General features: G+C 35.6%; 1 protein-coding gene across 2 annotated transcripts in view; it reads left to right on the top strand.

Annotated features, from left to right (window-relative positions):
* The window catches only part of AFAP1 (actin filament associated protein 1), a 233,552-nt gene that overhangs the window by 198,243 nt on the left and 13,345 nt on the right, over positions 1 to 21,964 (top strand). The window contains exons 12-17 of one of the 2 annotated variants that reach the window (XM_051965563.1): positions 2,107 to 2,224; positions 7,044 to 7,310; positions 9,709 to 9,823; positions 16,784 to 16,948; positions 19,041 to 19,231; positions 21,646 to 21,810. In XM_051965563.1, the coding sequence (XP_051821523.1) occupies positions 2,107 to 2,224; positions 7,044 to 7,310; positions 9,709 to 9,823; positions 16,784 to 16,948; positions 19,041 to 19,231; positions 21,646 to 21,810 (1,021 nt within the window). The remainder of the gene's footprint in view (positions 1 to 2,106; positions 2,225 to 7,043; positions 7,311 to 9,708; positions 9,824 to 16,783; positions 16,949 to 19,040; positions 19,232 to 21,645; positions 21,811 to 21,964) is intronic. The other variant, XM_051965564.1, reaches the window with a different exon arrangement.

Genomic DNA, 21,964 nt, shown 5'->3' with positions numbered 1-21,964 from the left:
ATTACTATGGAGGGTACTGCTCTTCTCTTAGCCACCCAGACTCACAATCTTACTATATCATTCTCATAACTCTTCTCTTAACATTTAACTCCTTGTATAAATCATTGCCAAACCTTGCCATTTTCTCCCTTCTTTTTTCGTTCTTTTCTTATATTTGCACCATTGTCTCCAGTCACAAAGTCATCAGCATGGTGCTCTCATTTCCTTGTGCATAGACCTTGTGATAGTCTGTCAGTTGGATATTTCACTGCATTCACTGCAACATTCAGCTGTTGCAAAGATATAGAGCCAATTCCTACTCACTAAATTGAGGGATTCCTTTTTACCTCCAGGGTAAAATACAGAATACTGTGTTGGACATTTTAAGCCCATCACAACCTTACACCTTCCCATTTTTCTACACTTTATTTCTGACCATGTACTTCTCACATGTGCCTTCAGGCAATTCTTTGAATGTAATCTCTTCCATTTTTATGGTAGCTAGATTACACAGGATAGCGCATTTGGCTAGGAGTCAGAAAGAGCGGAGTTCAAATGTTCTGGTAGTCACTTATTAGCTATGTGATCCTTCGGAGGTCACTTAACCTCTGTTTCCTTAACTTGTATCTACCTTACAAGGTAATTTTTGTAAGGATCAAATGAGATAATATTTGTAAAAGAACACTGCCTGGCACATAGTAGGTGTTGTGTGAATGATTATTCTCTTCCCTTTTGCTGATCTGGAATGTTATTTGTTCCTCTTCCCCTCCCTTCCTTGCTGCTTTCATCACAATGCAAATTATGTTTATATGGGAGACTTTTTTCAGCCCCACCTCATTTCCTTTTCTGTTAGTTCCTTCCCTTTGAGATTGTTCACAATTTATCTTGTCCATATCTTGGTTTGACAGAATATGTACAGTAACAACTTGTTACTGATTATTTACACATCAATACAATACAATACAATACATTATGTAATATAATAATATAAAATTATCATGATTTTTATTTTGTATTCATCAATTGTGTATTCCTTGAGGTCAAGGATTGTGTTTTTTGCCTTGCTTTTTATTCCCAATAATTAACTCAATGCTTTGTATATAGTAACTACTTAGTAAATACTTAACAAATGCTCATTTACTGACTTAAATACTACTACAAAAATGCTGTGGCTATAATTTTGACATACATGAAGATTTATGTTGTTGTTGTCATTGACCTCCTTGGGATATATTTAGTGAAATCTTTAGATAAAGGGTCATGGATATTTTAGTCACTTTTTTAATATAATTCCAAATGTTCCCAGAATGCTTGGACCAATTCACAGCTCCATAAACAATGCATTAGTGTGCCTATCGTTCCCACGACCAGTTCAACATTGATCAGTTTCATCTTTTGTCATCTTAAGCAATGTACTAGGAGTGCTAGGAAACCTCAGATACGTTTTCATTAATATTATCCCTCTTTGTAACGATTTGGAACACATATGGCCTTCCTAGTTCTAATAGAATTAGAATGTCTTAGTTCTAATATGTGCTACTCTTACTTCTAGGCACTATGTTTTTCATTTATGTCACCCATCAGAGAATTAAAAGTGTGGTGCTCAATAAAAATAAGGAAGGATGATGCTTTGGAAAAAGAACTAGACTTGTCAGTCAGGAGAAACCTGGATCTGAAAGTGCTTTGTGTATTTTCTATTTCATTTAACTGATCTGAGTCTTAATTTCCTAATTTATAAAATGGAGCTAATAATGTCTTTATTGCTTTATTCATAGGTGAGAATCCCATAAGATAATGTATGCAAAATATATTGTAATCATTATAGCACTATATATTCAATAATTATTATAAACACTTATTCTTTCCTTCATTCAACTTATTCATTCAGTAAACTTTTATTAAGTATCTTCTATATGCAGAGGTCTACAGCATTATGGAGGTATTGAAGACATGATCCTTATCCCAAAGAATTAAAAATATTGTAGGGGTTTATAAAAAATAGCGTATGGTAATAAATATATATGGGAGCAATTCTGCTGTAACAAAGGCTCCTTGATGTATTGATTTTTTTTTAAGTGGGGGAATGGATTATTTTGTATATCTTAAACATAATTTTCTCTCTTTTAGCTTTATGAACAGACGTGGTATCTCTACAAATCCCTATCTCGGCAGTGCGTCCAATGGATATGCTCACCCCAGTGGGATGGCACTTCATTATGATGATGTCCCTTGCATAAATGGATCGGTGAGAGTGTCATTTTTATAGAGTAAATGGTTTATCTTTGCTGGGAGGCAGGACTGTCTGAAAAATTTCATAATTTAATGTCCCTGGGTTCCTTCCAAATAAGCTGGGGCTTTCTTGGGTGGAAGCAGGATGAGGCTGCCATCTCATTTCTCATCCCTTATGTTTTGGCGTGTTGTTCATCTTAATCTGCATCAGAGCGAGTATGGAGTTTGACGTGCTAGGGGACGGCTTGTCAATTAATGCTAACCCCATTAATTAAATATCTGAGCACGTCTGGAAATATTATATAATTACTGTCCTGCAGATGTCCATGCTCATTCCTACCCTCTAGGTGTTTACTCATTTTGTTTTCCTTTGCTTTCCTTGCATTTGTTCACATTCAACCATTACCCCAAGGAATAGCTCCAAGTCCCTTCTCTTCCATGATGCCTTTTTCCTCACTCATACTGCTGTCATTCATTCATTTATCCATTTTACAGACATTTACTAAATGACAACATAAAAGTGTCACCTTTTTGCTCAACCATAACCTCCTAAAGTCTTTTTACTTCCCGTCTCTTCCTTATAATTTATACTTCACACACAGATGACAAAATATTCTTCTTAACTACAGTTCTGCTCTCCTAATATGCATGTCACTCTATTGCTCAAAAACTCTCAATTATTCCCTCTGGCTCATAAAAACTCCTTTGCCTGGCATTTAAGGTCCTCTTGAGACTGGATCCAACGAATCTTTCAAATTCTATTTCACAATATTCTTCCTGTGTTTTATATTCTGGTTAAACTTTACTTTTTGTTTTATTTCCCTACACTCTTCTATATCCTTGTTGAGCCTATTCCCCCTTTCTATAATTCAGTGGTATCATATTTTAATAGAAATGAAAGGGTGGGTGTTAAGCCATACTTAAGGATCCCTGCTGGTAACATCTTGAGTCAGAAAACTACAAATTAATATAATCTCTCTTATAATTGTATTTTCATTTTTTTTTTGTTAACTGTTTCCCCCATTATATTTTAATCTGTTTCAGGTACCTCTTCAGAGTATTGTCAGCCACATATTTGACATCTCTTCCGTTTCTGATAATTAAATTTGTCATAGGATCAAAAAGATCCACATCATCCAATCCCATGACATTACAGTCAATGAAGCTAACCTTCAGGGAGTATAAGTAACTTGCTCAGAGTCATAGAGGCAATAAACATCAGAGGAAGGATTTTGACCTGGGTCTTATGATTCCCAAAACACTTATCTTTCAAGGAACAGGTTCCTCAAATATTTTAGAATATTTTTGGTTGACTCTATAGCACATTCTATCCTGAATCATCTTGTGATTCCCATTATATTATTGTAAATCTGTGTGGTTGAGAAGAGGTATTCCCATAATTAGATACAGTCTCTTTTTCTTTATAGCTTTCAGAGATGTTTTTGACTATTACTTTTTTTGTGTGTTTGGGAACACCTCCCCTTCCCTTCCACATTTGCAGTGATTGAGACACTGGTCTTAAATTTATTTTATGATTGATGGCTGGTATCAAGTAGTTACCACCTGCAGGTGTGTTGTTTCCAGGGGAGCCAAAGCTCCAAATGGAGACTACTGGATGGAAAATACAAGGAGAGTGATTTCACTCAACATAGAAAAGCATTCCTTATGATGAGATTTGTCAGGAAGAAATTGTATGGACTAGCTGAAAAAAAATAATAGACTACTTCTCTAGAGGTTCTTAAGACTGGGTGGATCTCTTCTTATCAGTTTTGTACAGAGGAGTCATGATTCATATGGGGTCTGTTCAAAGGATGGCTGAGTTTCCCCTGCCATCACTGAGATTCCATAATTCCATGCCCAGGCTCTCTTTTGATACAAGTGAAGCTGGAAAGTTTTTCTATAGCTTAAAGGGCACAATCACACTAATAATTAGACTCATTCAGTCTAGATCAAGGGATCTCAACCTCATGATTCAGTGGTAAATTATATATATATAACATACCCACACATATATACACACATGTATGTACATGTGTGTGTGTACACATAGCAAGGCTTTAGTATGTAAGTAATTGGACCTTTTGGGGCTTCATTTTTCTTATCTGTAAAATGAAGCATTGGAATTAGATGGCTCATAAAGCCCTATTCCAACTTTAAATTTATGATACTTTTTAAGATTTTTCTGCTGTTTTTCACTCACATCAATCTACCTCTCATCTTCATTTCTTTGAACAGACTGTCCTCCATTTCAGTGATATATTCCATTTTCACCTCTGCCTCTAGAAATCCCTAGCTTCCTGTAAGACAACTCAGTCACTGCCTTCCACATTAGACCTTTCCTGAGCTCTCTGTCTCCTCACAGCTTCTAGTTTCTCTATTCTTACAAAAATTTTATTTTCTATATTCTCTCTCTCTCTCTCTCTCTCTCTCTCTCTCTCTCTCTCTCTCTCTCTCTTTCTGTCTCTCCTCTATTGGTCTGTCTCTTTCTCTCTCTTTTTTTCTCTGTTCCTCCTCCTTCTCTTCCTCCTCCTCCTCCTCCCCCTTCCATTTCTTTCTGAGATGTATATATGTCATTTTCTTTGATAAAATATAATCTCCTTGAGGGTAGGAAGCACTTTTGTCTTTCTTTTCTATGCCCAGTGCTTTGCAAAAATCCTTGAGCAAATGCAGATGAATTGATTGAGGGAAATGATGGCCAATGCTACTTGAAGAATCTCAGATAAACATGGGCCAGGCTTTTTAATGAAAATCTCACTTGCTTTAGATTTATCTGTGAAAAGCTTTATTTTTAGATTAGAGCTGGATAGCTGACGTCATAGAAATAGACACGTTGATGTTAATGCAAAGGAATGAAAACACTCCTACAATGTAATTTTTAGACTGTGCTATTTTTATGACAAAGGCACCTAATTATGGTCTGACAGAAAAGAGCTATATATGAAGTGACTAAAAATGGGATAAAATTCACACGATATAAACTAAATGTTGCTTCTTTTAAGTGTAAGGGCCATTTGTCAAGAGACTTAAAAAAATCATCCTAGTTTTTTTTTATATGGAGAGATATGGAGAGAGCCTTTGCTTTTAATTTAGACTTTAGCCAGATGTGGTGTTAATGTTTTTTAGTTTTCAGTGATTGTGAAATGGTGTCTAACTATTTCAGTCTCTGGTTTAAAAAAAGCCCTCCCCACCAAAATAAGTTAGAATTCATGTATCAGCTAGTTATTAAAGCATCATGTTTGGGTTCAGATGGCCAACTGGAAACTCTCCCTTTGAACACACCATTTGTGATAATAATAGCTCTCAATTATGTCATAAGTATGGTTTACAAAATTCCTTCCCTGCAATTTTCTTGGGAAAAAGAGAGACCAAGTATCAGAACCCTCAGTAAGAATTCTTGGGGCAGGACAATTATTGCAGAATACCCTAGAACAAGAATCATGTCAAGTCTGCACTCTTAAGACCATTTAAAAAAAAACTTTTTTTAAAGTTGAGGGATGTAGGTGGAAGACCTTGAGGAGGAAAGGACTTGACTTTACATTAGACCTTGTGGAAGGTAGACCTATCAATTCTGTGAGAAAGAAACTTCCATGAATGGATGAGGCCATGACCAGGGAAAGGAAATAGTTTTGGGATGTGGTGGTTACACTGGGCTTTTTTTTTTTTAAGCCCTTTTAATACCAGTAGCTTGTGGGGAATTCAAGGATTGAGGATTCACACTCAGTTAAATATATTTAAAGAGTAAATATAGGTCCCTTTTACAGATTAGGAGACTGAGACTAAGTTAGTTTACTTGCCTATAGTTGCATAGTCAGTACATAGAGTTTGTCCCAACTTTATGTCCAACTTTAAGATCTCTTTCCAAAGCTCTAGTTTCTTTATAAAAGTTTTTTTTTATCAAATATGGCAAAGTGTGTAGTAGAGTGGATAGCTAGGTGGTCCAGGAGATAGAGTCCCCGGCTTGCAGTGAGGAAGACTCACCTTCTTGAATTCAAATTAGGCCGTAGACATTTCCTAGTTGTGTGACCTTGAATAGGTCTCTTCACCTTGTTTACCTCAGTTTCTGTAAACTGAGCAGAAAGAGAACATGGCCAACCACTTCTTTGCCAGGAAAACTCCAAATGGGGTCACAAAATATTGAAATAGCTCAACTACAACATGTAGTAGGGAGTAGCATTATAGATAGATTTCCCTTAGCTAGTTTCTCACTAGACCTTAGGGAACCCCACAAAGCAAATGTCTATAACACTTGTCTTGCAATGGCAAGAGACCCTAGTCTAGCAGTCTGCTAATTCCAGGTTTGGGTCCCAGCTCCAACATTCCCCAGCAGTGTGACTGTACATCAATCACACAAACTCTCTGAACCGGGTTATCCATATGTACAAAATGAGGATACAGATTCTTGGGATGAGACTCAAGAGGGTAATTGTGAAGAAAGTGTTTTGTAAACCATAAAAGCAGGCATTGGAGAAATGTGAGCTTTTACTGTCTTTCTCTAAAAATGTAAAAGATTAAAATTGTGGTTGACATATTCTCTTAGTTAGGGAAGACTGACTATCAACCATCGGGCATAAAAATGACTCCAGGGGCCAATCCCCCTAAAATAAGACAAAACAAAACAAAACCCTTTCTTCAAGGATATTAAGATAGAAAAGTTCTGGGAAGAATCCCCATGGCAACCAAACACACATACTTGTGAAGGGACGTCACACAGATTAACTTCCAGGGGTGAGGAGGAGAGGGTTATGACTTTTGGACGTGCTGATAGTTTCATTCTGCTTTGCTATATATCATGACTTTATACTAACAGCTGAGATGTGTGTATGTGTGTGTTGCAGTGGGAACAAGAAGATGGCTTTCTGACTTCCCGTAGCAGAATCTTGGGAGAAGAAGTGCTTTATGATAACGCTGGGCTGTATGATAACTTGCCGTCTCCAAAAATCTTTGCCCGCTACCCGCCTGCTGAAAGAAAGGCTTCTAGATTATCTACTGACAAACTGTCTGCTAACCATTACAAACATCCTGTCTCCTCCAATCTGTCTTCTGCTCAGTCTGTCACTAATACCTCTTCAGTGGGGAGGGTATCTGTCGGGCTGAACTCTCAGGTATTGCATGAACTTCTATAATGTGAATTTGACTTGGATTTCATGTTTCTCTTATGCTTTTATAACAGTCTTGCAATTTCTATTGCTAAATGAGAATAAATAGTATCAACTAGAAGAAAGATATAATCTTTTCACAATTGGAATATTGTTTCCCTCCAACTTATGCTTCCAGTTAGCATTTGCTTGTTTCTTAGCTGATTAAAGGATATAAGGGAATATGATAGGACTATACTTGGAATTTGTAAAGGCTACTCGATTTGATATTAGAGCAATTTAACTACTGATTACCTATGGGACTTTGGTCAAGTTGTGTGAGTGCTCTGGTCCCTTTGGTCATCTGGAAGATGAGAGGATGAGGTTAGATAACCAGTGAATCCATTTCAAAATCTTTATTTCTTTGATGTAACTTATTTTTCTTAGATTTGTGACAAACATTAATATTTAAGTTCAGATATCTATTCTGAATTCTGTAGAATCATTTTTCATCCAGCTATTTTCCCTAATGCCTTTCTTTGCCTACATTTCTGTGTTTTCAGCACCAACCTATGAAATCATCTTTGTTGCTGGGCATATGGATCTAAACAGAAAAACCTTTTTTTCCTTTTTCTCTTGATCTCAGTAATATTTAAGTGTTGATGACTACTAACAGATAAGATTGCCGAAATGTACGGAGGGGAGTAGGTAGCTCATATACTTGTTTTATACCTGCCTATCTCCCAAATCTGCAAAACTATATGTTTATTCCCTGAGAGAGTAGACTTTCTTCGAAGTCTGTTCCAAGAGGCAAGCATTTGATACCAACCCAACATGGTTAAGTAACTTTGGAATAATGGTAATACCTCACTTTTTGAGGAAAGCAGAACTATAATGGAGAAAGCTGTTTTGTCAATCTTTAAAGCACTAGAGAAAGAAGTCTTGGTTGATTTGCAATTCACAAGATGCTCTCCGCATGACAAATCTGTGACATCAGCATCATTGTCCTTATTCACAAGAGAAGGAACCGAGCAGAGATAAAAAAGGGGATTCCTCATGGACACACGACATAGCTGGGGCATGCACTACAGTCCCTTCTGATTCTTTTAAGTCCAGTGCCCCTCCCTTGGAACCCATTGTAGATCATGTGCATGTACTTCTGGATGGTCTGCAAATTAGATGTTTCATGATGTTGTGGAATCAAGGTTCAGAGTTGGAAGGAATCATGGAGAATCTTCTAGTCTAGCCTACTTATTTTACATAGGAAAATGAAATCCAGAAAAATTAAAGCACTTGCTTAAAGTCCCACAGGTATTAAGTCATAACATTGTGATTCAAATCAAGGTTCTTTGATTCCAAATCTGACATTTCCACTAAATTTTCAGGTGTTTTCTTTTCTTTTTTTCCTGTTGGTTATTTTCCTGTATTTACCTTCTTTTTTTGCCACCATATTAACTTTGGCTATGGTGCTTAACAATTTCATATTTTCCCTCTATTGTGCTATTTACTAACATTTTTCATTTTTGTAAAACTTTATCCTATACTATGTACACACATTTCATATAGGTATTTACAGGGATCCTTGAAATTTTCCTGTCTGACATAATAGCTCCTATTTACTTAGTGTATATATATAATAACTATGCATTTAAGTAGACTTAAAAGTCTTGGTACAGTTTCAAGTTTTAAAATCACACTAAGACTTAATTAAAGTGACATTTTAAAAAATGTATTGCCTTCTGTTTTGCCTTTATTTTTAAGCCTCAATAAACTTAAGGTTTACAAAGCATTTTATATATAATAGATCATTCTAAAAATTTATAGAATATTTTCCATGTAAGAATCCTGTGTAGGTGGGAAGTTGTTGTTATCATCATTTCACAATTTAAAAAAAATGAAGCATCTTATAGGTCATCAAACCTATAAAAATAGCTAGTTAACATTAAGTCAAAATATTCCTGAGGCTTGTCTCTGAGGATGGCTTTCTATCTACTTTTCCATGCTTCCTCCCATGTTACTGTGGTTTGATTTATACAGTCTAGTTCCCCCAAAAGCTTTGTGACCTAGATGGTATAAATTTTACCATCCCTGTTTTATAGATTGAATGATTTGACCAAGGTCACTCAGGTAATTAGTGGCAGAGCTGGGAGCTGGATCAGGTCATCTCCCTTCAGACCACAGTATTTTTTTATGCTAGCTCCTCCTAATTAATTTATACTTTTTAAAAGATAAAAATCTTAAATATTCTCATCCATGAGTTGTCAGGGAGGATAAACCTCATATGGAATTTAGGAGCCAAGGTGGTTTTCAGACACTTGGGTTTTATCATCAGACTTGGGATAAGTGAAAGAGATAAAGAGGAGGTACTGTGGTTAAAAACAAAAGTACAGATATTTATTTTTCTTGTCTAATTTGTTCCTAATAGTTCAAGAGCAAGAAACCTCCTATAGCATCTAATGGGGTCCCAGGGAAAGGGAGAAATGTCAACAGTCCACAAAAGAAAACGGACTCATCGGCTACTGTCAAACGGACAGCATCAAGTAAGTTCTTCATGATGCCATTCTTTATGTTTGGGAGATCAGGGGTAGGACTTTTAGAGGTTTCCCTGAGTAGAATCATAAATACCATTCTGGAAGATACTTAAAGATCATCTTAGTCAGCTTCTTCCATTTTAAAGAGCAGAAAAAAGACCCAGAGATCCTTACTTCCTCAAGGTCATATAACAAGTTAGTGGCAGAGCAAGGTATAGACTGTGAGTCTCCTACCTCCTGGTCAAGAGTTCTTTCTAAGTGTGGTTTAAATTATACCTAAAGAGTATTTTTTTTCTTTTTTTTTTTTTTAGCATTCTTTTAAAATTATTTTTTAAAAATTATTTTATTTTAAAAAGCAGAATAAGAAAAAAGAAAATTAGAAAAGGAACACAAAACAAAATAAAAGAGAACATGGTCATGAACAGAAAGAACATCAGGGAGGATTCAAAATATATAACAACAAATTACCAGATCAAGAAAGTATGTGTGTGTGTGTATGTATATATGTAGAAGAAATATATTCATGAGTGTCCATCTTTCCTTTACTTTCTTGTAAATTGTTCTTTTGTTCTCTGCTGCATACCATGAAACATCACATATTTTTCAAATCATGTTGAATAACAACCAATGACCTAAGTAACTTTGTGGCTCAGGATCAATTAATTGCAGTTCAATGGATGAGCACTATGGTGCACTGGGGACCCAAAAATGAAAACAAACTTCCTGTCTTCAAGGAGCATAAAGTCTGTTAGAAAACTGGAACATATATACTAAGATAAATATACTACATAACAAGGAGACAAAAGATCAAAAAGAGTAATCTAAGAAGACTGCTCAAGTAAATTTTAGAAGTATTCATGGAAGATGTGGTACTTGGGTTGAACCTTGAAGAAATCAAAGAATTTTTCACAACAGATATGTATATTTTTGTCATAGAGAACTGATGTAGGGGAACAAGGATGATCAAGACAAAGTCGAGGCACAGCTAATAGCCCCATTTACATGGAAGGGAGTAATGTAAATAAGTCTTGGAGGATAAGTTGAAGTGAGACTATAGAAGGCCCTTAGTGTCATTCCAAAGTTTTTTTTTTTTTTCTTTCTAATGACAAAGTAAATGGGAAACCTCTTGAATCATTTAGTTTTTTGTTTGTTTTGTTTTTTAAATTAAAAAAAATCAAATATGACTTCAGATTCTTAATACTCTGGGAAAGTCATTCAAACCCTCAGCCTCAGTTTCATCATCTGTAGAATAGGAATAATAATAGCATCTATCTTATAGGATTCTTATGAGAAACAAATGAGATAACATATATTAAGCACTTTGTAAACATCAAAATGCTACATAAATGCTAGATGTTATTCTGGCTCTTATTGTAGAGAAAAGAGACTGAAGTTAAGGAGACAATATAAGAGGCTATTGAAGCAGTCTAGGGAGATATAAAGGGAATCTAATGTAGGTCGGTAGTAATGAGTATGAACAAGTTAAATTCAAATGATATTGTAGAAAGAGAACTGGGAAAAGTTTGAAAATAAAATAAATGTGAATTTTCTGGGAGAGGGATCCCAGAATCATAGACAGAGCTAAACGAGGCATTTGTAGTCATTGTATTTCATGCTTAGTGAGATGAATGTGAAACCACACAAGTTAAATAGTATATATTGAAGGCAGGATTTGAAACCAGTTTTTCTGACTACAGAGAAGTTGCAGAGATTATTCCAGAATTGTAAGGGTGTTGCAGTAGATAGAGCACTGATCTTGGAGTCAGAAGGGTCTGAGTTCAAATCTAGCCTCAAATTCAACTTATTGTGACCCTGGTCAAATCACTTAACCCTAATTATCTCCTCAAACACCCCCTAAAAAGATTCCTAGTCTGGATAATTAGGAAGGATGATAGTACCATAAACAGAGATAAGAAAACTGGGAGGAAGTAAAGGTATTTAAGAGAAAAGATGAAGACTTTAGCTATGACATGATGAGTTTGAGATGTTAGCCAAGGATATAAAAAGAAATGTCCAGCAGGCTATTAGAAACACTGAATTGGAGCTTGTGGAAGAGATTCAATTGGATGTATAAACTTAGAAGTAGTCCATATGGAAGTAATAATTTAATTAATGGTGATAAAATCACCAATGAATGAATGAAAAAGGATTTAGTAAGCATTTCCTAAGTGTAAAGTAGTATGCTAAGTTATTGTTCAATCTGTCCATTTGTAACACCCTTTGTGTACTTTTTGGCAAAGTAACTGTAATGGTTTGCCATTTCCTTCTCCAGCTAATTTTTACAGATGGAGGAAACTGAGGTAAACAGAGTGAAGGCACTTGTCCAGGGGCACATACCTAGTAAGTATCTTAGATCAGATTTGAACTCAGGCAGATGAGTCTTCCTGGCTACAGGCCTCCATCCTTAGTAGGTCAAAGTAGAATGAGGAACTATTCAGTTATGGAAACTAGACCTGTGACTACGAAGTTTGTCAAGACATTTGATTGGGCTAAATTATTTTCATCCTATTTTTTAAGGTGATAGCTTATTTTGTATTTTTTTTAATTATACTATTGCTTCCCTTAAAGAAAGCATATTCTTATACAATTAGGAAATCTGTATTGCCCCCACTACTCACCTTTAATTTTGTGTTCATTGTTCATGGGGAAGAGAAGAAAGGAAATAATGAGGACTAATAGGTTCCTTAAAAAGTCATATTATACAAGATCTATATCACTTGAAATTGCTGCCTCTGTCTCTTTTCCCACAGTGCCTTGATTTTGATACTTATACTTCTTTTATGGCCACATGATTTATCCCTTTATTTTATGATGCCTTCTGTGGGGAATTTTTATTAACTTTGGTGACATCTAATGGTGACAAAAGAGAAAAATAATTGCATTCTACATTTTTGCTGAACTCAGCCCATTGCATTACCAACATCATGGGTTTATTGCATGGGCATCCAAAAAGAGAGCTGGAAATTTACACTTCCTTATTTTGGCTTTTGCTATGAAAACATCTTGCTTTAGGAAGAAATGAAGCCAGGCAAATTCTTTTTCTTAAGATGTCTTTAGGCTGGACCATGATCAGCGATGCAGTCATTTAAGTGTTTAAGCTTGATTAGTCCACTGTTTGACTCTGACTCTGTGTTTTATCAAAGCTTCCATATGCGTAGTGTATTTCATTAAAATGGAAATTTCTCAAGAAGAGGGCTATCCACACTTTTCTATTTCTATCTTTAGTGCATAGCACATAGTTGCTTACAAGACATTTTGCCATTTGACTATAATCTCCTTGTGATCAGAGGTTGCCATTTTTGTTTTGTTTTGTTTTTTCATTTTTGTTTTCTTGGATCTCAGTGTTTTAGCAAAGGCAGCTAGGTGGCACAGTGGATGGAGTGCTAGATTGGGAATCAGGAAGACCTGGAATTTGAACACAGATACTTGCTAGTTTTATGATCAAGTCACAGCAAGTCACTCAATCCTATTTGCCTCAGTTTCCTCATTTATAAAATGTGCTGAAGAAGTGGCAAGCCACTGCAGTATCTTACCAAGAAAACTCCAAATGGGATCACAAGGAGTTGGACGTGATTAAAATAACTGAAAAACAACAAAGCTTAGCATAATGGCTGGTACTTAACATAGTCGATACTTAATAGATGCTCTTCACACTTAATAAATCCTTTCTCATTCTGCAAATTCTCTCATCTGCAAAATGAGCTGGAGAATGGCAAACCACTTCAGTATCTTACTAAGAAAACCCCAAATGGAATTGGACATGACTAAAATAACTGAACAACAACAAAGCTTAGCATAATGCTTGGTATATAACATAGTGGGTGCTTAATAGATGCTTGTTGATTTGCTTTTCACTTAGTAAATCCTTTTTCATTCATTCACAGAGTGCTAAAAGAGAAAGGCTCTTAGCATATGAAATGTCTGTAATGAAACTAGAATGTCAGAATTAGAGGGATAACATAAGATTTTGGTGTTGAAAGGGAACGTTGAGATCACCCAGACAAACCATCTTATTTTACAAATGGTGAAACAGAGTCAAAGCAAGTTAGCCAAAGTCATGTGTCTACTTAATATCAAGTCAAAAACTAAAAACTAGATTTTCTCATGGTCAAGCTCATCCCTCACATTCATGGAAGTTTACTGAGTTTGTCAGTCATTAACTTTGCCTGCAGTCATCTTTACAGTTATATGTGGTTACTAGAAAGAACATTGGATTTGGAATCAAAAGATCTTGGTTCAAAGCCTGGCTCAGCCATTCATTATATATGTGACCCTGAATAAATTATTTAACATTTCTGTTCCTCCTCTATAAAAGCAAAGATAATAACCCATGCTTGCCTCACAAGGTTAGGAGCAAATGAGAGGGCTCAAGGGAAGTGTTTTGTTGTTGCTTTTTATTGTTTTGTACACTGCAAAGCTTGAGATTACATACGTCTTACAATCTTTTTCTTGAAGTTTCACAGAATATTTGAGTCAATATCTTAGGCTGAAGTTCAAGCACATATAGTTCTTGTCTCCTAGATAAGCCTGGAGGGGCCTTTTTAGTTTGGTGCAAATCAGAAAGTCCTTCAAAAGCTATGATGATTAAATGAAGAAAACTGAAAATCATCCCTAAATTCCAATGGGCCAGGGCATAGATATTTTACAAGGGTTAGATAATAAAATTTGACATTTAAGCTCACTTAAAAAAGTTTGATGATTTAGAGAAGGATAACAACAGTTACCTCATCCAGTCTTTCAGTTGGACTTCTCAGCAATCCTATGCAGTGATTTTTAACCCCATTTCTAAAGGAAGACATTACCTTATAAAGATAACACTCATGAGGGAGTGAGGAATCAGTACCTTTGATAACTAAGTTATAGAAGATTAGTGGCTACCCTGCATTGTGATTTCCACTTGAAAGAAGAGAATATTGCCTTTGCTGTTTATTACCCATGTAACTTTGGACCTAAAACTCATTTAAAAAAAATAGTATTTTTATCTTTCCAAATACGGGCAAAGATAGTTTTCAATATTCATCTGCAAAATTTTGTTTTCCAAATGTTTCTCCCTCTTTTCCCCATTTCTCCAAGACAGAAGGCAATTCAGTATAGGTTAAATGTGTAATTCTTCTAAACATATTTTCATATTCATCAAGAAAAATCAGATCAAAAGGAGAAAAACATGAGAAAGAAAAAAAAAAAACCCAAGCAAACAAACAACAACAACAACAGCAAAGGTGAAAATACTATTCTTTGATCTACATTCAGTCTCTCTAGTTCTTTCTCTGGATGCAAATGGCACTTTCCATCACAAATCTATTGGCAGTGTCTTGAATTACTTCATTGTTGAAAAGAAAAAAAAAAAACTCCTATTTTCATTGAGAATCCATATGGTCTTTACTACAGGAAGTGAGAGATTCACTTTGCTAGATACTTATTCCACCCAAGTGAGCAGTTTATGTGTAGATCAAGCATTATATACATAATAGAACATCTAGCATTAAACCCTCTTTTTAAAAAATTTAATTTATTTTGTATCCTTAAGGATTAACAGAGTTCCTGGTATGAAGGAAGCATTTTACAAATGCTTATTCAATGTCTGACTGATTTTTCATTTAACAAGCATTTAGTTTCTCTCCTGTCCTCCCCATCTCCCAAATTAAAGAAAAAGAAAAACAAACCCCCCACCAATGCATCAATATGCATAGAATCCTCTTATTGCAGTTTTTCATGGAGTTTCATCAAAATAGTTAGAATTAATTATTATGATTTCCCTTCCTCCAGTCTTTTAGCGTTCTTAGCCCATCTTGTACATTGCTGCCAGAGTAATTTTCCTTAATTGCAGATCTACCCACATGATTCACTTACTTATTTCAGCCCCAGTGGCTAAGATAAAACATCAACTCCTGTGTTTAGTTTCTAAAGCCAATACAACCTAGCCCCTTCCTCTCTATCTCTCCAGCTTCCTTGGACATCATTTTATGTCCTGTCTTTGTGATCCAGTGTTTCTTTGTGCTCCTCACATATGATACTCTCTTATCTGACTGCAATTGCACTGTGCATCCCCCTTCCCCAGAATGCATGCCTTCCTTCCCTCTGTCTTTCTACATTTCTTTAAGACTTGACTGAAGTTGTCTTCTGCAAGAAGCTCTGAAGATCCTTTAATAGTTAATGCCTTCCCTGTAAAAATAACAACCTTCTATTTAACTACTTTTTTCAAATTTTATTTTATTTTAATTTTATTTTTAATACACATTTCTTTATGAATCATGGTGGAAGAGAAAAATCAGAACAAAAGGGAAAAACCACAGGAGAGGAAAAAAAAAAAACAGAAAACAGAAGTGAATATAGCATGTGTTTTTTGTATGTGTTTCTGTTAATTCATTTTATGCTGTAAATTTTATATATTTAGCTGTTTCTTCAATTAGAATGCAAGTTTCTTCCAGAGAGAGTAGCATGCTCACTGTCTGGTTTAAAATGTACAACTTTTTGTTGTACATTGTAAGGAAAAAAGGACTGAGAGACCTTTTCTCCAGGATAGACTTCTCATTCTCTCTCTCTCTCTCTCTCTCTCTCTCTCACACATACACTTCCTTCCTTCCTTCCTTTCTTCCTTCCTTCCTTCCTTTCTTCCTTCCTTTCTCCCTTTCTCCCATTCTCCCTTTCTTCCTTCCTTCTTCAAGGCAGTTAGGGTTAAATGACTTGCCCATAGTCACACAGCTAGTAAATGTCAAATGTCTGATGTCAGATTTGAACGCAGTCTTCCTAACAGCAGATCTGGTGCCCTATTCACTGTGTCATTTAGCTACCATCTCACACTTTCATATAAACTCACCTGTCTGTATATTTGGTTTATGTCAAGCCTTTTTTTAAAAAAAGAAAGAAAAGAAAAAGTCCATTTCTTCAAATTGTCTGGCCTACCAAATTTGAACTATTCTAACATCTAATGAATTAAATATAATTGACCATTTTCATTTTTTCCCTAAGATGCTGACCAGTACAAATATGGTAAGAACCGTGTAGAAGCAGATGCCAAGAGGCTGCAGACCAAAGAAGAGGACTTGCTAAGGAAGAAGGAAACTCTGCGAAACCGTCTGGCTCAGCTCCGAAAAGAAAGAAAAGATCTTAGGGCAGCCATTGAAGTGAATGCTGGTATGAAAAAATCAGTTTGATTAGTCTTAGAATACTGTTAGAATTTCTGGCCCTCTCCCCATTACATTTTTTTTTTTATTTAAAATATCTAAAGCCAACAAGATTTTCTTTTCATAAAGATGATTGATGACATTCAGTAGACTGAATTCAGCAAAGGGTAAATCAGTGTAGTGATGTGTTATCTATTAGTTCAATTTACAAGAATGATGATAATTATTCATACTCATGTATTTGCAAGAACAAAATTTAGATACTGGAAAATAGGAAGTTTTCTATTTTTTCTTGCTTCCTTCTCCTAGAAGATGGTTTCTATCATCTTAATATCTTTAATATCAAAATAATTAGTACCAAAATTTATGAGTTGGGGAAGGAGAAATCAATATAAGACTGAGGAGCCAAGGAGTCTTTAGAACGAGGGAAGGGATTTGAGGATGAGTATTTGAACTTCAGGTTTGATTTGGCTGTTATTGGGCTGGCATGACTGGTACCAAAGTACCAAAGAAATTGCTCAGGAATGATGCTAAGGAAGATGTAGAATTTCTTCTCTGCTTTTTTTTTTTTTTAGTTAGTATTGATAATAGGAATGGTAAAAAACCTCAAATGATTCATTTAACAAACATTTATCATAAGCCTAATTTGTATAAAACACTGAGTTAGGGGCTAAGAGTGAAAAGTCTGATGGAGTAGTGAATAGAATGGAGTCAGGAAGTCTTGAGCTGAAATTAGACCACAGATACTTCCTAGTTGTGTGACCCTGAGCAAGGTATGTTCCTTCTCTTAGTCTCAGTTTCCTCATCTGTAAAATGAGAATAGTTATAATAACACTTATTTCTCAAGATCATAGTGAGTATCAAATAAGACAATAATTTTAAATGGCTTAGGAGTACCGACCGTGTAGTAGATATCAAATAAATTTTTCTATTTTTAAATGACCCTATTTTCATGTGTTTATAATCTAAGGGTAGAGAAGGACATTTATATAAATAAGTGATGTGGGGGGGAAGGAGGAGAGAAGATGAGTGTATAGGAAAATTCTAAACAAAGTGCTCTGAGATATTTGGAGACAAAGGGTTAGCTCTCACATCATGGATGAGGGAAAAAAGTGGGGAAGATGCTTCCATTTTAGGATTTTTGTCCATAAAATGGGAATAATATGATTAATTTCTAATTAATAATCACCTACCTTAAAGGGCTTTTATATAGAATAGGAGAGAGTGATTCCTTATAGTCCCATACAAGTGAGGGTTAGGGTTTGTTAAGCTCTTAAGGCAAGTGAGGTTACTGCTGGAGGCTCTGACAGGAACAAAAACAGAGGAACTAGAATATCTGTAATTAACAGACATCATTGAGGAGAACTGGGCAAATGAAGGAAAATAACCAATGTATATCTAAATATGTAATTAGAGATCATAAATCTAGAGCTGGAGAAGGTCCCTATTTCCTTCTGGCAAACTACACCTCATTATAGTTTGAGTACTAAAGTCCCAGAATTATGCAGATAGAAAGGGGACTGTATTTTTATGGTAGTCATTTTAAAGAAGAGAAAACTAGAACACAGAGAGATGGAATGACTTGGTTGTTATTGTTTGGTCATTTCAATCATTTCTGGCTTTTTATGACACCCTTTGGAGTTTTCTTAGCAAAGATACTTAAGTGGTTTGCCATTTCTTTCTCCAGCTCATTTTACAGATGAGGAAACTGAGATATTCAGGGATAAGTGACTTGTCCAGGGTCACACAGCTAGCAAGGCCTTCTTGATTTCAAATCATTTACTTTAACTTATTAACTACTAACTGCCTCTGTCCAAAATTAGACTCCTAGTTAATGTCAAGGTGAGAACTCAGAACTCTTTCTTCTTTCTTCTAATCTAATGATTTTTTCACTACATCAAGCTAACTATAGTCTAAAAATCAGGACTTTGCTCTAAAACTTAATAAGTGTGAAGTTGAAACAGACTTGGTCACTTCCTTAAACAGAGAAGCTTTTTTTTTTTTCTTAATTCATCTCTGGACCTGGTTTGGGAAGCCATTTTCCTTTTGATTCTGAAAATCTTTTCCTGAGATTGAAAGAATATTTTTTCTTGGGGTTCTAGGCAGGAAGACCCAAGTTATTCTAGAAGATAAACTGAAGAAGCTGGAGGAGGAGTGTAAACAGAAGGAGACAGAGCGTGTCAACCTGGAGTTGGAACTCACAGAGGTCAAAGAAAGCTTGAAGAAGGCCTTGGCAGGGGGGATCACACTGGGCCTAGCAATTGAACCCAAATCTGGAACCTCCAGTCCCCAGGTAAGGTCTCTTGTTCCTTAGAGACAGCAATTATTGAGGTTATGGTTAGAAAATAGCAGTGTCAGGGACGATTATTTTTATCATAATTGTTGTGTTGTTAATATTAATTATTATTAACAATTATATATTATCATAGAATTATATTTTTGGAGCTGGCAAGGACCTTAAAAGTCGTCTCATCCAGCCTCCTACTTTTGAGGAAACTGAGGCAAAACTTACTCATCTTCACACAAGTAGTAAGTGCCTGAGGCAAGATTGAACTCAGATCCTCGGATTCCAAAGCCCCCTTTTCACTGTTATCATGCCCTTTATCTCAGTGAAATAATACTTGTTGTTTTTGCTATTTGAATAATAAGTCACAGATTTATAGCATATATGCATAGATAGTTGGGTTTTTTTAAACCTTTTATGAGACTGGTTCTAGATTTAGATTCAAATAAATCTGAGTTAATAAGAGAAAAAAGTGTCAAGAGTAACTTATGGAAGCTAAAAAATCATTCACTCTTCTTCATGTAGGCCTACATGAGACCATGGGCATCTTCTAGTAGCTTTTCATGTTGGATTTCCATGTGGGTCTTTTAAAGAAAGCTTGACTGTCAATCTTCCCGATTCTCTCCTCTGTCATTTTTTCTTCTTCTAGTGGAGGAAATGAATACCACAACGTTGCCATTTTGATGGATAGCATTAAGATAGGTTGGCTAGTTTTCCTCTCACTCACTCACATTTCATTAGTTCTTCCTTTTGGATTTCTTATCCTTTTTTTCCCTTTGCCTTTTGATCTCTATCACTGTATCTAGCCTTTGCCACAATCAGTCCTTGTGGACAATGGGGCTTCTTGAGAACAGCTGCTAATAAATTATAGTTGAACCACCATTGGGTCAATATGGCCAGAACAGAATAGTTCTAGAGCATGAGAGACTTACATATCACCTATTGGTGCCTCTCTTTCCTATATATATATATATATAACCTTGTAATCATATGCATTGTGATTACATAGTGTAATCTTAGCAAGATGTCATGGATCAAAGTAATAGATTTGGATTCAGAAGATCTGAATATGAATCCTTGTTGTCTAACTATTTCCAAGTCATTTTAACCCTCTGATCCTCAGTTTCCTCATTTGTACAGTGAAGGGTTGGTCTAAATGATCTCTAATCTCTCTTTGAGCTCTGAACCTTAGGATAATACATGTGATTTAGCATCAATTTACTGACTTGCTTAGTTGACATTTTTGCCTGGGCAAACATGTAGAGAGAAGGAGAGGGTTTGGGGGGGGAATGACTTTTCCATCACCAGAATACTACTATAACTAATCATGGTTTAAAGAAACTCTGGGTAATAAATGAAAATAAGCATATTCATAGTGTCAGTGAGTTCTTGGAAGAACTTAGAGGTATCTGGTTTAATGATGATTAGAATACTCTCTTCTGCCAAAGAACTTTTTAGAGTCCCTGGTCTGTGCTTAAATAAATATTCCATTAGGAATAATAAATAAAAAGAAATATTTTAGAGTTTGAACCTTTGATTCTTAGGAGATCTCATTTGGGAAAACTTAAGATCATGAATATTTTCCACCGAGGGATTAATTAATTACTCGTGTTGGGTAGGGTATATATATATATATGATATATTTTGTCATGGCTCATTTTTGAGTTTATCACTCACAAATACCTTTGAATATATACCTATATTTCTGTGAATTGTGGATAGGAAGATGAACAAGCATATTCTAAATACATCCTTCATAGATACAAGACCAGTAAAGATGACTGAATTCTATGAAAGATGTTCAAGTGTGGGATAGTTGAAAAATCCCTGAATAGCCAAGGCTTTGGATCCTGGATCTTCTGCTTGCTGTTCAAGTTATCTTGGACTAGTCACTCTTTGGATTTTTTTTTTTCCCTATCTGTAAAGCAAGGATATTGAATTAAGTGTTCTCCAACTTCACTTCCAGCTCACATTTCTATGCTCTATTATTGAATTCTCCACAGTTGTTACTCCTAGTTATCATTGTTCTTAGTTTCTTATTTAAGTTGATTTCCCTCCTAGCAATACATAGACAATAAAGGAAAATATATGAAAGTAGAAAGAATTCTAGCAATGATGTAGCATTATTATTTTTATTTTTTTCATAGTGCCATAAAATTTTGAGATGAAAATGTCTTTAGAGAACATTTAGTCCAAGTATCTCATTGTTAGTGGGGAGAATAAGGTCGGAAGAGGAGGGAATTTGCTCAAAGTCATGCAGGTAGTCAGGTTTCAGGTTCAGTTCTTCTGAATTTTCTTTCAATTGGATCCTGCCTGCCTCCCAAGAGCCATTTTCTGCATTAAAAATAAAATGTGCTCCTGGAAGAATATAAACCATCAGGAAACTGTGCCTCATGTGGGATTTTCATTCTCTGTGCTATCAGTCTCCAGTTTTTAGGCACCGAACTTTGGAAAACTCTCCCATCTCAAGTTGTGATACCAGCGACACTGAATGTTCAATGCCAGTGAACAGTGCAGCAGTTCTAAAGCGACACCCACCGACATCTGGAAACTCTCCTTGCCGAGGTCATGTCCTGAGGAAGGCAAAGGTGAGAGTCCTCTGGCTTTATCAGAATCAGAATTGGACAAAATAGAACCTTCCAGGTCTCCCCAGAGAATCTGAAAGAAAACATCAGAATTTGGCCACAGTCTCTGCCCTTTGAATTACTTGTAGACTTCCAGATGAGCTAGAGATTTTGCACT

Source organism: Antechinus flavipes, chromosome 6 (assembly GCF_016432865.1).
Source record: "Antechinus flavipes isolate AdamAnt ecotype Samford, QLD, Australia chromosome 6, AdamAnt_v2, whole genome shotgun sequence".
Taxonomy (NCBI): Eukaryota; Metazoa; Chordata; class Mammalia; order Dasyuromorphia; family Dasyuridae; genus Antechinus; species Antechinus flavipes.
The sequence above is the reverse complement of the archived record's forward strand: the minus strand, read 5'-3'. Positions and strand labels throughout refer to the sequence as shown.